Source organism: Protopterus annectens, chromosome 3.part1 (genome assembly GCF_019279795.1).
Source record: "Protopterus annectens isolate FY-2018-M chromosome 3.part1, PAN1.0, whole genome shotgun sequence".
Classification (NCBI taxonomy): Eukaryota; Metazoa; Chordata; order Ceratodontiformes; family Protopteridae; genus Protopterus; species Protopterus annectens.
In genome coordinates, this window is record NC_056732.1 from 1048512136 (window position 1) to 1048531597 (window position 19462).

Sequence of the window (19462 nt, forward strand, 5' to 3'; positions counted from 1 at the left end):
AGAAGCGTTGCCCTGATAACGGAAAAGTACATTTTTCACAAATCACGTCTAGACAAGAAATTCAGGTCAGCATGAATAAAAGGATTTTTTTTGGGAAAATACTTACATAAAAAAAAAGACCCATTTCAAAAAAGCAGTAGAACTGTATATGGATACCCAAGCCCAATTTTGGGTGCACATATTTACACAGGATGGAGTCTACCTGTCAAGGCAATGGAAGAGAATCTGCAGCATATATAAAACAATTCTAACACAAGACAAGTTTTTGCCACATCAGAAAGTTAACAGTTTAGAGATGACAACATTTGATTTATAATTGCTAGTTCTTAATGCTATGATAATATTAGTAACAGATTTTTATTAGAATATTTGTGAAACATAGTTAAAGAACTACAATGATTGGAAACCAGTTCTGTCAGGGTATAAATGTTTTTTTTCATAATTGACACTCTAACAATAATCAGATGGTAATGTTGTGATAGAGATTCAACTTTGTTATAATACCTTTACATCTTTGAAGTTAACACCAGTACTATAGATTTTTGTGACTGTAACACTTGATGGAAAATAAGAGTAGCTAGGGTCCTCAGCCTATCAGAAATAGACAGGAATAATATTGATTCCACAACATTTGTAAGCAAATTGTTTACAATATAGATTCAGGAGTAGTCATTGTTACTGATTGCAAACAAACGTGTCAGGGAATGAAACATATTGGATATTGTTTGTGTCACTATGTAAAACTAATTCAAGTGATGCATTCAGTATAAAGATGGCAGAAGGAATGTGACAGGTTTTAAAAGGGAAGTTGTTTAAATCCAAAAAAAAAAAAAAAAAATAATTAAAAAAAATGTTTAACTTCAAGATCTAGGCCCACAAGGTCAGGAGGATATATTTATGTAAGAATAAGATACTTAAGATGAGAGATAAAATATGAAAAATGTAAATGAGATTGAAATATAACTTTAAAAAATGAAATAAACTTTACAAACAAATTAAATGTGTGAGCCAAGATCAGAAAACACTGAAGAATATTTATATAAAGATATTGAGCATAACATGAAACCACTTTATTGCTGTATAAGATGTGATAGGAGTAAAGGCATACAGATTGCACATCTGCGTGCAGATTCTAAAATTTATTCTTCAACACAGCAGATTGTAGACATATTTACAAAATTTTATGAAAAATAGTCACTGTCCACAAAGGAGGAGATAATTTGTACTAGAAACATCCAAGGTAACTTCAAATACTGGAATTAATTAGATTGTATTGAAATGGCACTATGTAAACTAGACCCAAACAAAGCACAGCTGCAAAGGGAATAGACAGAATTAGAATAATGATCTGAGAACACTTTAACATGAACTTGCAGTGATAATGAATTTATATTCACTATGTCATTTAAGTATGGAAAGATTCCTCAAAACTTGAGACATGCACTTGCTAAACTCATGTTTAATGTACAGGGAAGTAAGACAAACCCTGAGTCATATAGACTCAAAGTTTACTTTCTTATTTTGGAAAAGTAATGGGAAGGTTATTTTGGTTAAACTATTGTCAGAATTAGAAAGGTTGGGACTTAAAACTATATCTTACATGCATATGTTGAAAATAGATCTATAACTGCCTGTAACATGATGTTCTGTAATAATATAACATTTATAAATGAAACATTATGCTGTGATATAATTTTCATGGACTAAATCTTTTGCCTTTGATAGGGTCCTATACAAAACACTGATCAATAAAATAGAGCAACAATGTATTACTATAATCTTGATTAGCAAAACAGCTGGCTTACAAATAGGGCACACTAAATAACATGTATCAACTGAACAGGTGAAAGTCTAGATTACAGTTTGGGTGCTCTACAGAGCTCTGTCTTAGGCCCTTTCTTCTTTAGGTTGTATTTTTCAGATGAATGACTTAAAATGGGTCTCACAGCTGAAATGACTGGTATAACTAAGTCATGGCCTTAAGTTAAACGCAAAAAAATGTATTATACCATTCAGTAAAAACACGGCCCCTACTGATTACCATATCAACGGCAACCCCCTAAACACACAATTTGTGGTGAGAGAGCTGGGTACTCAGGTCGACAACAATCTCACGTTCGATCATCATGTGGCGTCGGTGGTCAAAAAAGCCTTTTACTTGGTTCATCTCATAAGTAAAGGGATTGCATCCAGAAAAAAAGGAGGTTATTACCTCTCTGTACTCCTCCCTTATTAGACCTATAATTGAGTATAATGCCCCATTTTGTATGTACCTGTACAAACACCTGGACCAACTGGAAAGGCCACAGAAATACCTCACAAAGAGAATCCATGGCCTCAAACACCTATCCTGTATGGTCAGGCTTAAATCACTGTCACTCTACTCTGTATCATACAGATTGCTCAGAGGTGATGGAGATGCGCCATATCTGTAAGTCTAACTCCTTGCACATTACCCGCTCGATAGGCCTAAATCTAATATGCGACATCAACAAAACCTGCAGGAGAGACAGGTTTGTCTCCCAGAGGCTACCCCATCTCTGGAATAGACTTCCCATACATGTCAAACAGAGTACCTCACTGACCCTCTTCAAGGGCAACCTTAATGAGTAGATGGGAAACCACAAATTTGTACCAGGGGTTCCACCTTTGTCCCTTACTGACAGGGGCAACAGGTACTGACTGAGGTTCATTTTTTTTGGATAAACTCTTGGCTAGGCTTGTAATGGCCCCAGGGCCATTAGCTTAGTAATCTCCTATAATCTCCTATGGGGTGAACTGATTATATCTGTTACCAATAGAGCATATCTGCAAAAGAACTTCACTAAATTGACTATTTAAGCACAGGAGAATAATATGCTGATAAATACATTAAAATGAGATTTGTGAGACATACATTGAAGGGTGAATATTTAATGTAACACACACTGATTGAAACTGGATTCATTTAAGGACCTAGGTATATGGGTAAACCCAGCTTTGACTTTTCTGATCGTATCAAACAGTTGGTTAATGATAGATGTTAAGTTGTCTATCTCGCCTTCATTCTTGCTGGATGGGTTCGGAGCTGACCTCGGCTCCGACTCGGCCACTCTAAAAGCTCGAGAGTTGGTTCCACCGGCTCGAGGCTCCCCTTATATCCCACAATGCTAGGCGTGAGTTACCTCAGATCTCGTTTGCCGCTACAGCTATCGAGGTGTGTTTTCTACCGGCTCCAGGTTAGTGAAAGTTAGACTAGTTTAAATTCTTAGACTTAAGCTAGCTTAGTGTATTTTTCTTTCATCTTAGTGTAGTGGATATTATCCATTCTACCTTTTATCCAGCCCCCTTTTTTTCTAAAGAACTTATAGTTCTTTCCCTAAGGCCTTCGGGCCCTTCCTTCCCTATCCTTAGGGTGTGTATGTGTTTGATTAGGGAGTTTTAACTTAACTTACCTTTAGTTTAAATAATTCCCTTTGAACCCCTATCAGTGTAATCTGTGTGTGTCTGTTTTCTGTGTGTGATTACACTTCGGTTCCTTGAGTATGTCCAAGGATACAAAGGTCTCAGGCTTCAAGAAGTGTGACTTGTGCTGTCAGAAAATGTCTCTGACAGACGGTCACACTTCTTGTGTGTATTGCCTGGGACCTTTACACCTGCAGGACTCTTGTGCTGTATGCCATGGCTTCAGCCCTAGAGTCCTGCAGGAGAAAAAAAATAAACTCATTTTGAGGGGTTTGATTAAGCCTGAAGGTTCCCTTTCTGTGTCATCGGTGAAACCTTCTAAGGCTTCCAAGACCTCGGCTCCAGCTTCAGAGTCGAGGCCTAAGGCTTCGAAGCCTACTGCTTCATCGGCTCCGGCTGGAGCCGATGAGTCTTGACTGCAGTATCTGTGGTTTCCTCGGCTCCGGCTGGAGCCGAGGCATTAGAGATTCCTGAGTCGGCTCCGATCAGACCATCGGAGCCGACATCTAGAAAGAGATCGAGGTCACCATCCCTTGGCTCCGTTCATTCGGCTCCAGCGTCTCCCCTGCTGTCTGAACGGAGCCACAGATCTCACTCCTCCAGGTCATTGAGGCTCTCAGATCACGACCTCCAGAGGGTAGTGAGTAGACTTTTGAAGTCTGAGGCACTGGCCCAAATGCTCCAGAGTCCGACTCATCAGTCGATGCCTCAACTTGTTCCAATAAATATTCCTCCTCCGACTCCTTTGAGCTCGGAGCCGGGGCGTACAATTGTCTTCGGCTCCGTCGTCGGCTCCGATTTCTTCTTTTGAAGAATCTCAGCACCGGGCTTCCCTCGTCGGCTCCAAGGGGGTGAGTGGCATCGGACCCTTGTCCGACCCCCTTCTCCCTCTCGGTGCTTCGGCGCTGGTGAGTTCGGCTCCGACATCGGCCTCGGAGCCATCACTGTCGGTGCCGAGGGAGGTTCGCAGCTTCTCGGAGCGGGGACCTCTGGCTCTGCCGGACAGGGGTGCGTTCGAGGTCATGCGGAGTGTGTTGGAACCTTGTTCGACTCCACAGTCGGCTCCGTCCGCCCCTCCCTCTTCGGTGCCTTTGGTTATGTCGACTCACTCCCTCATCCCAGACCGCAGAGAGCCAGCTCCTCAAGAATCCCCTGTGGGGATCTCATCCTCTTCCGAGGCCTCCCCTGAATTGGCAGGGGAGCCCCTAGGAAGAGAAAGTGTAAGAGGAAGCACATAGACTCACCTGAGTCTGTCACCTCTGACACAGATTTAGAGGATTCGAGGGTTCCCCACGTTCCCCTTCTGAAGATGTCTCTTCGCAGACATTCTAGAGATCCTGAAACAGAGGGAAATTGGCCAGCCCTTAACCCTTCGGAGGATGAATCTGTGTATCTTGAGGCATTTGGCTCTCACCCTTCCACCTCCTGGGTGTCCCCCTTTGATCCCCTCATGCAGGTGGTTGCAAAGAAGGCCTGGACGGCTCCTGATTCAGTGGACCCTACCCCCAGGAGACCTTCCAAATTTATAACAGCACCAAATGACAAGCAATTTCTCACAAAAGGTGTTTCTGTGGATGCTATGGTGGTAGCTGCTGCCACCAAGAAGGAACTAGCTGATCCTTCAGTGCCTGTTCATCCCCCTAACAAAGAATCTAGGTCTATGGACAGGTACGGGAAGCGGATGTTCTCATCAGCGACCTTTGCTATGCATTCGCTGAACTACCTATGCCATTTTACTCATCTTCAAAGAGACTTGATCAAAGAAGCGAGTGACATGTTGAAGGATCCTACGGCTGCGGGTTTTCAAGACAAGATGAACACTCAGCTGGCTACCCTGAACTCCATAGCTAACTCCTCCATGCGCCTCCTCTCTTATGCGGCTGATGGAGCGAGCAGGGCCGCAGGGACAGGTGTGGCCTTACGCAGGCATGCCTGGATGCGGCTATGCAACTTTGCGGACCCCTTTAAAACGTCATTCACTAATTCCCCGTTTGATGGATCATCTCTTTTTGGTCCTCAAGTGAAAGAAACCTTGACTAGGTGTGAGACAGATGGCAAGACTCTTTCTGCCGTCGAGTCCGTTTTCTACTCCTTCTAGGCCTTACCCCAAAGGCCAGAAAAGTGGGAAAATGTGGTTCCACAAACAATCTCAAGGGACTTCGCCTGACGCACAGAGTCAGTTCCCGCCAGAGGCAGAGGGGAACAACAATGGTAGACGTCGCCCTAGAGGCAGGGGGGGTCCGCAGAACCAGGGCAATCGAGAAGCCTTCTCTGATAAGCCCTTTCAGCATCCCTGAGGTGTTGCCCGACTGCCCACCTTCGGAGGTAGTCGGGAAGATTGTCACTGTACCCAGAAGCCTGGCTATCCCTGACTCAAGACAAATGGGTACAGTCCATCATTTCGAAGGCTATTCCATTCCCTTCGTTCGCATTCCAAACCAATCAAAAATCCCTTCCAGATGTTCCACCGCTCAAAGGGATCTTGCAGCTTTGGAAATTTCAAAGCTGCTTGCAAAAGAGCAATTCAGCCAGTTCCAGCAGACCAGCAAGGATCCGGAATCTACTCCAGGTTCTTTTAGTTCCAAAGAAAACAGGGGACTGGAGACCAATTTTGGATCTCAGTATCTTGAACAAGTCAGTCAAGAAAACAAGATTTCGGATGGTCACGCTGCAGTCCATCCTTCCTCTATTGGGAAAGGGAAACTGGATGTGCTCTATAGACCTTCAGGATGCGTACTATCACATAAAAATGAACAGACGCTCCAGAAGATTCCTCCGCTTCAGGCTGGGAACCAGTCATTTTCAATTCAGGGCCCTGCCCTTTGGTCTCACCACTGCCCCCCAGGTGTTTACCAAATGCATGGCAGTGGTAGCTTCTCACCTGAGACGTCAAGGATTCCAGGTGTTTCCATATTTGGACGACTGGCTCCTCACAGCTCCCACCAAGCATCTTCTTCTCTTGGCCAGGAACTACACCTTTCACATTTGTCAAAATTTAGGCATTTCAATAAATTGCGAAAAGTCTGTTTTGTCACCTTGTCGTACTATTACCTTCATAGGCGCAAATCTAGACACAGTCAACATGTCTGCGAGACTAACAGATCAGAGAATAACAGACATACACAAACTGGTCTCGCTCCTCTTCAGCAGCAACAGAATCAAAGCCAGGTTAGTTCTGAAAGTGTTGGGGATTATGGCGGCTGCCATACCTCTGCTTCCATTAGCCAGATTCCACATGAGAATCCTTCAATGGATGCTCTTCACGCAATGGTCATACCAGCAACTTCCGATGTCCCACACCATCATGATTACGCAAACATGCAGAAATCATCTTCTGTGGTGGATGTCTTCCCTCAGCTCTTATTGGCAAGCCCCTTTGTCCCTCCACCTGCGGTTTCTACTCTCACAACGGACGCCTCCCTGATCGGGTGGGGGGGACATTATCAGGGCAGAACTCTCCAGGGCACATGGCAACCAGACGAATGCCACTTGCACATAAATGTTCTAGAGATGAGAGCAGTGCTTTTAGCGTTGCAAGCCCTTCAGGACTCTCTTCCCTTGGGAACGATAGCAATCCAGACGGACAATATGTCTGTAGTGTGGTATATCAACAAACAAGGCAGAACCAGGTCCTACCCCCCTGTGTCGAGAAGCACTCAGACTGTGGCAATGGGCGATTTCTTCTCAGCGGTTTCTGATAGCAACGCACATCCTCCGGGAAGTCCAATCAAATCGCGGACAAGTTGAGCAGAGCTATCCTCATGCCTCATGAGTGGTCTCTGAAAGACTCTGTTGTGAGAGAAATTTTTCTCAAGTGGGGTCAGCCTTGCTGCAACCTTTTTGCTACTCCCCAAAACAGCAAGTGCAGAGATTATTTCACCCTATTCCCTTTACCAGACCAGCCCAGCAGAGACGCTCTAGTCCAAGTTTGGCCCCGGGGACTTCTGTATGCATTTCCTCCTTCCCACTAATCTCTCAAGTGATACAGAAAGCTATCGCTCAGAAGGCCTCGTTGATCCTCATTGCTCCTTACTGGCCTCGACAGGTTTGGTTCCCCTTTCTACATCATTTTCTGTTGGAGCGACCTTGGCATCTGGACCTAGTTCCAGATCTTTTGATCCATCAGTCGGGTCAGTTTCATCGCTCCCTTCCCTCTCTGAACCTCACTGCTTGGTTCCTCCAATTCCAACCTTAGCCAGGCTTCCTCAAATATCTCACTCTGTCCGAGATATTTTGATAGCTTCCCATAAATCTTCCACTCGAAAGATTTATTTGAGTAAGTGGAAACGTTTAGCCTATTGGGCTCAAGGAAGGGACATAGATCCTTTCACTGCTTCCATCCAAATGGTCCTTGATTTTCTAGCTGAACTCTTCCATGCAGGTTCATCTCCTTCTACTCTTAAAGTTCAATTGGCAGCTATTTCTAACTTTCATGTGGGCATTTCAGAGTCTGCCATAATGTCCCACAAGCTTTGCAAAGCCTTTTTGAAGGGAGTTTTTCTACTCAGACCTCCTATAAGAAATCCTCCTCCTCCTTGGGACCTAAATTTAGTTCTTAGTTCTTTGATTCTTTCCCCTTTCGAACCTGCAACCTCCTGTTCTTTAAAATTGCTATCATGGAAGACACTCTTTCTGGTAGCTATTACTTCAGCTAGAAGAGTTTCAGAACTTCATGCACTCAGCTGTCGACCTCCTTATCTGTTGTTCCATAAGGACAGGGTATCTTTACGAACCAACCCGTCTTTTTTACCTAAGATAGCCTCGGCGTCTAACCTAAATCAAAGCATTGACCTTCCTGTGTTTTTTCCAGAATATTCTAACAGGTCTGAACAAAAATTGCATTGGCTAGATGTTCATCGTCAGTTAAGGTACTATTTGGATAGAACCAAACAATTCAGAAAATCTGACCAGCTGTTTGTCTCTTATGCAGAAGGCAGAAAGGGACTTTCAGTTTCAAAGGTATCATTATCTAGATGGCTAACATCTCTGATTTCCCTTGTTTATGAAATTAGACACCAAAAGCTGCCTAACAAACCTAAAGCCCATTCTACCAGAGCTTTGGCTACTTCTATAGCCTTCCAAGACAGACTGCCTATTGACACCATTTGTGCAGTGGCTACTTGGGCTACTCCTCACACTTTCATTTCTCATTATAAGTTGGATTTAGCTTCTAGGCATAGAGCTAACTTTGGTTCCACTGTTCTCAAGAGTCTGTTCCGTTAGACCACCCGGGACAAGGTGCTAGGGATGCGGTCCCATCCAGCAAGAATGAAGGCGAGATAGACAACTTAACATATAGAAGTTATGTTCTTACCATAACGTTCCATGTTAGTTGTCTTCTTCTCGCCTTCTTCTTCATCCCACCCTCCTTCCCCTGGCCTGGACAGACCTAGAGGAGTTTTGATTGTGACCTCTCTTTCTACCACCTCTTTACTTTAGGTATATGCTGCTGTGCATATTTTCCTGGATCAGGATGTAGGTCACCCTTCTCTTCTCCCTGGTTTATAGAGGTGGACTTTGTTTATAGTTATTCTGTTACTATTATAAGCTGGGCCTAGCTTACAAATGAGATCTGAGGTAACTCACGCCTAGCATTGTGGGATATAAGGGGAGCCTCGAGCCGGTGGAACCAACTCTCGAGCTTTTAGAGTGGCCGAGTCGGAGCCGAGGTCGGCTCCGAACCCATCCAGCAAGAAGAAGGCGAGAAGAAGACAACTAACATGGAACGTTATGGTAAGAACATAACTTCTATTTATAAAATTATACGGTTTATAAAAAGATTCATATAGTCTAGGAAATCAAAAATTATGAAACTACTGGTTGTAAGTTATATTAAACACAAACTAGAGTATGTAATAATAGTAATAATAATAATAATAATAATATCAGAACCTAAAAAGAAAGCTATTATGAGAAAATTTGAAAGAACACATGGAACTATACCAAGGGCATCCATGGATGCAAATGTTTAAGTTATTATGAAAGATATAAAATATATAAACTTGTACAGTGTTTCATATACATATTTAAAAGGACTCCTTATTCAGGTATATATGTCATTTAGCAACAACTACCTCTAGGAATGTTTGGGGTTATCAAAGAGTAGTAGAGAATCATCAGACAACCTGTATAACAGGTTGGATCTATATCAGAATGTCAACTGCATAAACAGTCAGTATCCAAAACATAACTGGTTCTCCAAAAAAGCAGCTGATACCTGGAACAGACTTCCAAATTATATTGAAGCAAGCACTAGTTTAGATATTTTTAAGTACAGCTTGGACACTTATTATGTGGATGATTGTTTTGGCAGACAAAAAGGCATTACTGCCCATACCTGAAATATTTTTAAGTTTGTAAGGTCTTGTCAAACATGAGTGCTTAAAGCAACACAGATCTGTGAACTAAAATATGCTATGACTTAAAAACCAGGGTTCTTTCTCACAGTGACAAAGATATTTATACATTATGCCAATCCAATGCCATGTGGCAGCATAAGACAGAGCAGAATCTCAGGTGCCATAGGTCTACCCAGTCTAGGGAGGAAGAGCAGCAGCAGCAATGGCTATCTCACTTTCTTGGGGACATTCTTGGAACACAGTAGTCCCTACTGCTTACTAACCCCTGGCAGAAACTAAAGGAGTAGCAGCCATACTGGGATCATGACTCCTACTCATTACATGTTTATTGAACATTTACAATCTTCTGCTTCCATGAAGCAAAGTCTGAGCAAATGTAAGTGTCATATATGGTCAAGAGACCATTTCTCACACCTCTAGTGGTAGAGGTAATCCACGTAAGTCATTAAAAAAGTCCCAGGCACACTATGCTATGGTGAACTTAAAGCTTGCCACCGGAGCTTTCACTCATGAGAGATGCGAATGAATGTGTTGATGGGTGATGGCTGAGGTGTCCAGTCACAAGCGTACAGTGATAATAATTACAAAAAACTTATTCAGGCATTCAGGGGAATTAAGATGTTGTTTAGATAAATAGGAAACTAACTAAGTTCAGATAACTTAACATAAGGGTTGCGAGGGTGGCCTAATGGATAAGGTGTTTTCCTTACAAACACAAGGTGCAGGGTTTGAGTCTCACAAGGGCTAATTAGCTAGGCTTAAAATGGCTCACAAGGGCAATTAGCCTAGTACTAATCTATGAACCTATAAATTTTGCTCCTAGACACAGAAAACTTAGTTCATAGCATATATTTTGTATCTATTACTACTCACTTAAAGCCCTTCCTAGCCATAACAGCATGAACAAACTTTTTTTAGTTTGATCATCTTATAAAATAGCTTTAGTAAGAACCACAAAGAGAACTGCCTGAAGGAGTCAAACTTGACTCTGCAACTACAGTTAGAAGCAAACAAGTCCAGTGATAAATATTTCTCTGCAGACTGCCATTTTTATTGTAGCAAGCATCTTATTTTTCACATAGAAACTTTTCATTTAATTGTTTGTGGTCTACAGGATTCAGTAAATATTTTTGCTGGAGCACATTAACAGATGGGAGTCAGCTAGTCTGCCATGTTTCCCTATTTATTTATTTTACATTTGTTTAGTGGAAAAGTCCTTCTGGGACACATTCCATTTTCAACAGCAGCCTGAGGCAAATACTCCAGATACATATCTTTGGATTGTGGGAGGAAACAGGAGCACCCAGAGGAAACCCATGTGAACACATGAAGGACATGCATACCCTGCACAGAAGGCACCTCACCTGAGAACCAAACTGGAGAACCTCTTGCTGTGAGGTGATAATGCTAACCACTGCACCATTGTGCCACCTGTGTATTTTTTACTTTCTCAAGTGAGACAACCATTGCATCCATTTAAATAAAAGTAATTAAATCTGTAAAATCATTATGTAGAAGCATCTCCAGCAAAATTTGTAAAGTCTAATATACAATACTTACTACTTTGTTAAACCCTTTGCTTTCTGTAGTGTATAAGGACATACATCAATAGAAAAAAACTATTATTTTATTTCAACAGATTATGCACCAAAGTTGTTGACCACCTATACCACATTTTTTGACAATTGTATTAATGCCAGCTATCCAGTAAATAACCAAGAAGTATGTTTTCTTCAATAGTAATAAAAAATATATATGTTTCCAAGGTAGAGCTATTACAGACCAAGACTGTCCTGGACTGGTATAACACTATCTAATAAATGTGTTTCACATATTTATTTATTTACAGATTACTGGGAAAGTCAGACTGGGTAGGAGCCTATTTTCAGAGGAGGCCCAGGGAGAAAATCTCCAAAGTTTTACAAAACATTTTAAGAACAATTATTTTACAATCCTTAAAAATAATACAAAAAATAAATGCAGTTTAAATAATTATATCAGATTAGACATAATATGAAAATACTGGTTAAGTATAGATACAGATGTTAAGTTGCCCAATCTCGCCTTCATTCTTGCTGGATGGGTTCGGAGCCGATCCTCGGCTCTGACTCGGCCACTTACTATAGCTCGAGAGCTCTTTAGTGGCTCGAGGCTACCCCTTATCCCAGAATGCCCAGCGTCAGCTACCCAGATCTCGTTTGCTGCTTTAGCTACGAGGTTGTGATCAATACTGCTCAGGCTTAGTATAACTTTTTTCTCTATTAAATTCAAATATTTTGCTTAAAATTTGATATATATTTTCTCTCTTATAGTAGTTTGTAAGTTTATTTTATTGTAAACCCCTTATCTCATCCTAGTGGTGTTTTTTGTGCTGTGTTGGCTGTCACCTCTTAGTCGCTAGGCCTTCTGTTATTCCCTGAACTCATTTAACTTAGAGAGTTCTCCCCCCCCCCAAAGAACAGCTGTTTAGAGGCTCTCCTTTAAGGTCTTTATTAATTTTTAGTTTATTATTGTAGTTTGTCTTTTATTGTAAAATGTCTAAGGAAGTTAAAACCTCTGGTTTTAAAAAGTGTGACTCATGCTGTCGGAAGATGTCTCTGACAGATGGGCACACTAGTTGTGTTTACTGCTTGGGGGCTCTGCACCTGCAGGACTCTTGTGCTATTTGTCATGCCTTTAGTCCAAGGGTCCTGCAGGAGTGGAAAAACAAGCTTATCCTCCATGGATTGTTAAAACAGGATTCTCTGGATAAAGCATCTCAGCCAGTGAAACCTTCGAAACCAGTCAAGCCATCGGCTCCATGTTTGGAACCGACCTGTGAGCTTGACAAACCAAGTGTATTGGTGCCATCTGGCACCAAGACTACCCCTCTATCAGCTCCAACTGTTACTTCGAAGCTGTCTCAGAGCCACAAACAAGCTAGGTCTCCTTCACTGGAGCCGATTCACTCGGTGCCACAATCACCCTTACTTCAAAACAAGACCAGTCATCGCTCATCTTCCCACTCCGCTCGATCCTTGATGTTATCGGATCAGGATGTGAAGAGAGTGGTCAGTAGGTTGCTAAAGTCATAGACCCTTGCTAAAATGCTTTTGAGCCCACCTCAACAGGCTTCAGCTTCATCTGCTTTGATTTTGATTCCTCCTCTGATTATGCTTAGTTCAGAGCCAGAGTCCATGGATGCTCCAGTGGTTCCTTTGGCTCCGATGACATCTTTGGCTTGGACGTTGGCTCTGATTACCTTGGTTCTTCCTTCCATTGAGGTATCTGGGTGCCAAAGCTCTCTCCTCGGCTTTGAGGGGGGAAGTGGCATCGGACCCTTGTCCGACCCCGCTGTCCCTCTCGGAGCTTCAGCTCAGTTGAGCTCAACTCCCACATCAGCCTTGGAGCCGTCACCCTCGGTGCAGGGTGGGATTCCTGTCTCTTCAGAGCTGGAGCCCTCCCTGTGTCAAGACCGTGATGTCTTCAAGGTCCCACTATTGGTTCCATCGGCTCCTTCCCCCTCAGTGCCTGTGACAACCTCTGCTCCTCCTCCAGCCCCAAAGCGTAGGGAACCTATGCCCCAGGACACCCCACTGGGTGAACCCTCTTCTTCTGAAACCTCTCCAGGGCATTCTGAGCAGGCTTTCTGGATGAAAAAGTGCAAGAAGAAGCACCTAGACTCCCCTGAGTCTGTCACCTCAGATACAGACCTGGATGATTCGGAGGGTTCCCCAAGGTCTGCCTCTGAAGATGTTTCCTTTTCAGACATCCTTGAGATTCTCAGGCAGAGGCATAGCTGGACTTTGTTAGCCCCCTCCGAGGATGAGTCTGTATACCTGGACGCATCTGGTTCCCGACCTTCCACCTTCTGGGTGTCTCCGCCTTTTGATCCACTCATGTCTGTAGTGTCTTGAAAGGCTTGGTCAGCTCCAGACTCCATGGAACCTGTCCCGAGGAGACCCAATAAATTCATCACAGCTCCCCAAGTCAAACAATTCTTGGCCAAAGGTGTCCCAGTTGATGCCATGGTGGTAGCAGCAGCCACAAAGAGAGAGTTAGCTGAAACCTCCTCATCTGCCCATCCACCGAGTAAAGACTCTCATACGATGGACAGATATGGGAAGCAAATGTTTTCATCAGTGACCTTCTCCTTAGGTCCCTGAACTATCTTTCCCATTTTACTAGGCTTCAGAGGGATCTCCTAAAAGAGCTTGGAGATACCCTTCAAGATCCCACAGCTGAGGGAGCTTCAGCCAAGGTAGCTACCCAGCTGATGACTCTTAATTCAATAGTCAACTCCTCCATGAGGCTTATTTCATACGCTGCCGATGAAGCAAGCAGAGCTGTAGGTACAGGAGTGTCTCTTAGGAGACATTCTTGGCTACAGCTGTGTCAGTTTGCAGAACCTTTCAGAGAGTCATTCACCAATACCCCCTTTGATGGCTCCTCTCTCTTTGGGCATCAGGTGAAAGACACACTTACCAGGTGCCAGCAGGAAGGCAAGATGCTCTCTGATGTCGGAATCCATTTTTCCACTCCTACCAGACCATACCCTAAGGGTCAGAAGGGTGGAAAGATGTGGTTTGGAAAATCCCAGGGACCCTTGCCTGATGCACGTGGTGAATCTTCCCCCAGGGGTAGAGGGGGAAATAATAACAATGGCAGATGCCACCCTCGTGGCAGAGGGGGTCCGCAAAATCAGGGTGACAGAGATACGTTCTCTTCCAAACCCTATCAACATCCCTGAAGGGATGCCCGACTGCTCAACTCTGGAGGCAGTCGGGGGAAGGCTTTCATTGTACCCAATCACATGGCAAAATATTACAAAAGACAAATGGGTACTAGCCATTATATCCGGAGGTTACAAGATTCCCTTTCATCAACCCCTATCCCAGATGTTCCACCCAATCTAAGGGATCAGGCAGTCACAGAAGTTTCAAGACTGCTAGAAAAAAGAGCCCTCAAGGAAGTCCCCGCAGACCAAGTAGGATCCAGAACTTACTTCAAGATTCTTTTTAGTGCGCAAAAAGACAGGGGACTGGAAACAAATTCTGGATCTCAGCAGGTTAAACAAATCTGTACAAAAAGAAAAGTTCCAGATGTTAACACTGCAGTCCATTCTCCCCTTTCTGGGTCAGGACAATTGGATGTGCTCCATAGATCTTCAGGACACGTACTCTCATATAAAAATGGACAGATGGTCCAGGAGATTTCTACACTTCCGGCTAGGGGCCAGTCATTACCAATTCAGAGCTCTGCCCCTTGGCCTCACCACAGCCCTCAGGATGTTCACCAAATGCATGACAGTAGTCATGGCTCACCTGAGACATCTAGGATTCCAGGTGTTTCCTTATTTGGACTGGCTCCTCACTGCTACCACCAGACAACAGCTTATAGAGGCACAAGATTACACCATACAATCCTGTGCTCAACTAGGCATCACAATAAACTTTGAAAAATCTGCCTTGTTGCACTGTCAAACTATTACATACATAGGAGCAGAGCTAAACACAAGAAAAATGATTGTAAAATTGCCTCAGGAAAGAGTTTCCATTATTCAGAAACAGGTGTCACTTCTCCTAAGGAGCAAAAGAATTTAAGTGAAATATGTTCTTCAAGCTCTAGGGTCCATGGCAGCAGCCATTCTTCTAGTTCCCTTAGCACGCTTTCACATGAGAATCCTTCAGTGGCTTCTTTTCACACAATGGTCCTTCCAGGAATTACCCATATCTCACATGATGCTAATTATGGAATCTTGCAAAAGACACCTTTCCTGGTGGATGGTCTCCCCACTAGTTACTTAGGGCAGACATTTCATGGAACCCCATCCGGTTGCCACAGTGACCACGGACGCTTCCCTGATAGGGTGGGGGGGCATTATCTAGGCAAGACAGTCCAAGGCACTTGGCAACCTCACGAGTACCACTTGCACATCAACATCCTGGAGATGAGAGTGGTTGCTCTTAGCATTTCAAGCTGTTCAAGACGCTCTCCCTGCTGGGACTATTGCAATACAGATGGACAGTATGTCAGTGGTTTGGTACATCAACAAACAGGGTGGAACCAGGTCTTACCCCTTGTGCCGAGAGGCCCTCAGACTGTGGCAATGGGTGATTTCCTCCCAACATTTTCTGACAGCAATGCGTATCCCTGGGACATCCAACATAATAGCGGACAGGCTCAGCAGGGCTATCCTCATGCCTCATGAGTGATCTTTGAAACAGGAAATTGTGGATCTTATTTTCCGGAAATGGGGCCAGCCTTGCTGTGATCTCTTTGCCTCTCCCCTCAACAACAAATGCAGCAGCTACTTCTTCCTTATTCCTCCTCCAGGTCAGACACCCAGGGACGCTCTAGTCCATGACTGGCCTCAGGGATTCCTTTATTCCCCCCTTTCCCCTAATTCCAAAAGTCATTCAGAAAGCAAAATCATTGGGTTGCAAAATGTTCCTCATTACCCCCTATTGGCCTCGATAAATTTAGTTTACATTCCTTCACCCTCACCTTCTAGCCCAGCCTTGGATTCTGGACCCAGTACCAGACCTCTTGATTCATCAGTCAGGTGGGCTACACCAATCCCTCCAATCTCTCAAGCTCTCAGCTTGGATACTCCACTTCCAGTCCTAGCCAGGCTCCCCAATATTTCCCGAGCAGTGTGTGATATTATTGTTTCCTCCCATAAGACAAATACAAGGAAAGTCTATGCTAGCAAATAGAAAAGGTTCTCTTACTGGGCAGAATCCAGGAATTTAGATCCTTTTACAGCTCCTGTACATGAGATTTTGGATTTTATAGCAGAACTGTTTCATTCTGGTGCAGCGGCTGCTACCATCAGAGTACAATTAGCTGCCATTTCAAATTTTCATGCCGGAGTTTCTAACTCTAGCATAATGTCTCACAAACTCTGTAAGGCCTTCATGAGAGGTACATCTCTACTTAGACCCCTAGTGAAAGAGCCCCTTAAGCCTTGGGATCTCAGTTTGGTTCTGGCGTCCTTGATACTGCCACCATTTGAACCAGCAGCATCATGTTCCTTGAAATTTCTCTCTTGGAAAACTCTTTTCTTAGTTGCTATTACTTCTGCCAGACGTGTTTCAGAACCTCATGCACTATGTGTTTGCCCTCCATACCTAGTTTTTCACAAAGACAGAGTTTCTCTGAGAACCAACCCATCTTTTCTACCTAAAGTTTGTTAAGAACTCAATTTGAATCAATCCATTGAACTTCCTGTCTTTTTTCCTAATCATTCCAACAATGCAGAATACAGATTAAACCAACTGGATGTGCATAGACAACTGCGTTTCTATCTCCATAGAACTAAAGAGATGAGAAAATCAGATCAGTTGTTCCTTTCATTTGCTAACAACAAACAAGGCCTTCCAGATTCTAAAGTAACATTGTCAAAATGGTTATCAGACACCATAGTCCATACCTACCATTTGTGACAAAAAGATCTTCCAACAAAACCCAAAGGTCATTCAAACAGGTCAGTAGCTACTTCGGTAGCATTTCAGTCTAGATTGTCCATAGATTCAATTTGTGTAGCAGCTACCTGGGCAGATCCTCTTACATTCATTGCTCATTACAAAGTAGATGTGGTCTCCCGGGGCAGGGCTTCCTTTGGTTCCACGGTTCTGAAGAATCTGTTCCAATGAGCCACCCAGGATTGAGGTGCTAGGGATGCTGTCCCATCCGGCAAGAATGAAGGTGAGACTGGACAACTTAACATAAAGAAGTTATGTACCTACCATAACGTTCCATGTCAGTTGTCCTTCATCTCGCCTTCCTTCTTGCTTCCCTCCCTCCTTCCCCCTTCCCCGAGGATTGAGAGGAGTTTCTCTATGGTTTCACTGGCTAATTTGTTTTGTTATTAGTTGCTTCCCAAGCAAACCATGACAACTAACTGTATATCCAAGTTTATTAATGGATTATCTTCTAAATATTATGTCTAGTGTGAGCTCTTTCAAACGAGATCTGGGTAGCTGACGCTGGGCATTCTGGGATAAGGGGTAGCCTCGAGCCAGTAAAGAGCTTTCGAGCTATAGTAAGTGGCTGAGTCAGAGCCGAGGATCGGCTCCGAACCCATCCAGCAAGAAGGAAGGGGAGATGAAGGACAACTAACATGGAACGTTATGGTAGCTACATGACTTCTTTTTATATGACAATGATTTAATAGTCAGAGATATTTTAACCAGTTTATAGAGAAATTAAAGGTAACTTAGTATAATATAAAGAGGAATTGCAATATAATGTGAGAGAAAAGCAGGCTTATGATATATTTAGAGAGAAAGACAGAGGACAGAAATTGATAGAAGTAAGGAAGAGAACAAAGAAGGGAGAATAAGGAGATGCAAGGCATGAATAGGTATTTCTTCACATTTTGAGATATAGTTTATCCTGGTGTTGAGCAAGAACAGCAACAGTTTTTTGGCTAGGAAGAATTTCAGAATGGTTTTAAAGGATGGGAGGGAGGGTATTGAACTGATGGACAGCGATAAGGAGTTCCAGGCCTTAGCAACATGGTATGAGTACAGACAATGCCCAGCAGATATGAGAGGTTTGTGGACAGACAGGAGTTTTTGGTCACTGAATCGTAATGACTGAGACGTAGTACTAATATCAACAGAAAAGCATTTCTTATCATGGGAAATGCCAACCTTTCAAATCTTATTAAATGTTGCTTTGTGTGATTCCTGTTAATAGGAATGGTGCAGTATCTATGGCTTTTGCTAAATAAACAACTACCTCTGCTGCTAATAATTTAATGCAGGACATACAGCTGTGTGTAGTGCATAATGCTGAATTTCAAATGATTTGTTACTTGTTGAAATAGACTTACTTTTTATTCTTTTCTTAAACCTTCATTGGAACATAAATTGATTTTAATTGTTTAAGGTGAAAAAATTGGCCATGCGACTGCTAGATTTCCTGAAGACTGTAATAACCCACTTCTTCTGTCTCTCTCATCAGAGATTTGCACCTGTAAAAGCAATCACTCCTGCTCCTGGCTCATATAATGATCCACGGACAGCCCTACAGAGTTTGCGGAAAACATCTGGGCTGAAAAAGACCCCTTTTGGCCAGTCTTCTGTTCGATTCAGTGCAGACTCCAGGCTTCAAAGAACACCAGGTTTGCAAATAACCTAGTAACTTCTATAAATATTGCGTTCTTTTGGCTTAAAAAGATTAGTATGTTACAAAGTTAGCGGTTAACCTAAAAGTGCAATAATAGACAAGGAACTAAGATGAAACTTATACTCAGCATTATACATTAATTACATATGGTCTGAGAAATATGTATTAGTGCAAAAAGTAGAAATGTTGCCCTAATTCAGGATGCAATTAATTGAATACATGCATTTTAAATCTTCAAATCTATGTCAATTATTTTATAATAAAAACTGTAACATCTTCATTTGCTCACAAAAAAAAAAAACATTTTAGAGCAATACTCACAAAAGGCATGAAATCTAACCCTCTGTTAATTCAGATTTCATTAATTTTATTAGAATACTTCATGGTTAAATTCTTGCTGCATTAATTTAACACATCATGGCACAATTTCCATGGATTATAAAGGAAGCAAGAGTTTAATCAGAATATACATTAAAATAGCTTGTTGTTAATCTCGTAAGTGCTCATATATTGTTCAGTAATGTACATGTAAGTCCAGACAT

At 42.8% G+C, this 19462-nt stretch overlaps 1 protein-coding gene across 1 annotated transcript in view; it reads left to right on the forward strand.

Annotated features, from left to right (window-relative positions):
- Positions 1–19462, forward strand: part of STPG2 (sperm tail PG-rich repeat containing 2) — a 3054419-nt gene that overhangs the window by 1596012 nt on the left and 1438945 nt on the right. Inside the window, exon 8 of the mRNA XM_044066272.1 lies at positions 18756–18915. Within this exon, the coding sequence (XP_043922207.1) occupies positions 18756–18915 (160 nt within the window). The remainder of the gene's footprint in view (positions 1–18755; positions 18916–19462) is intronic.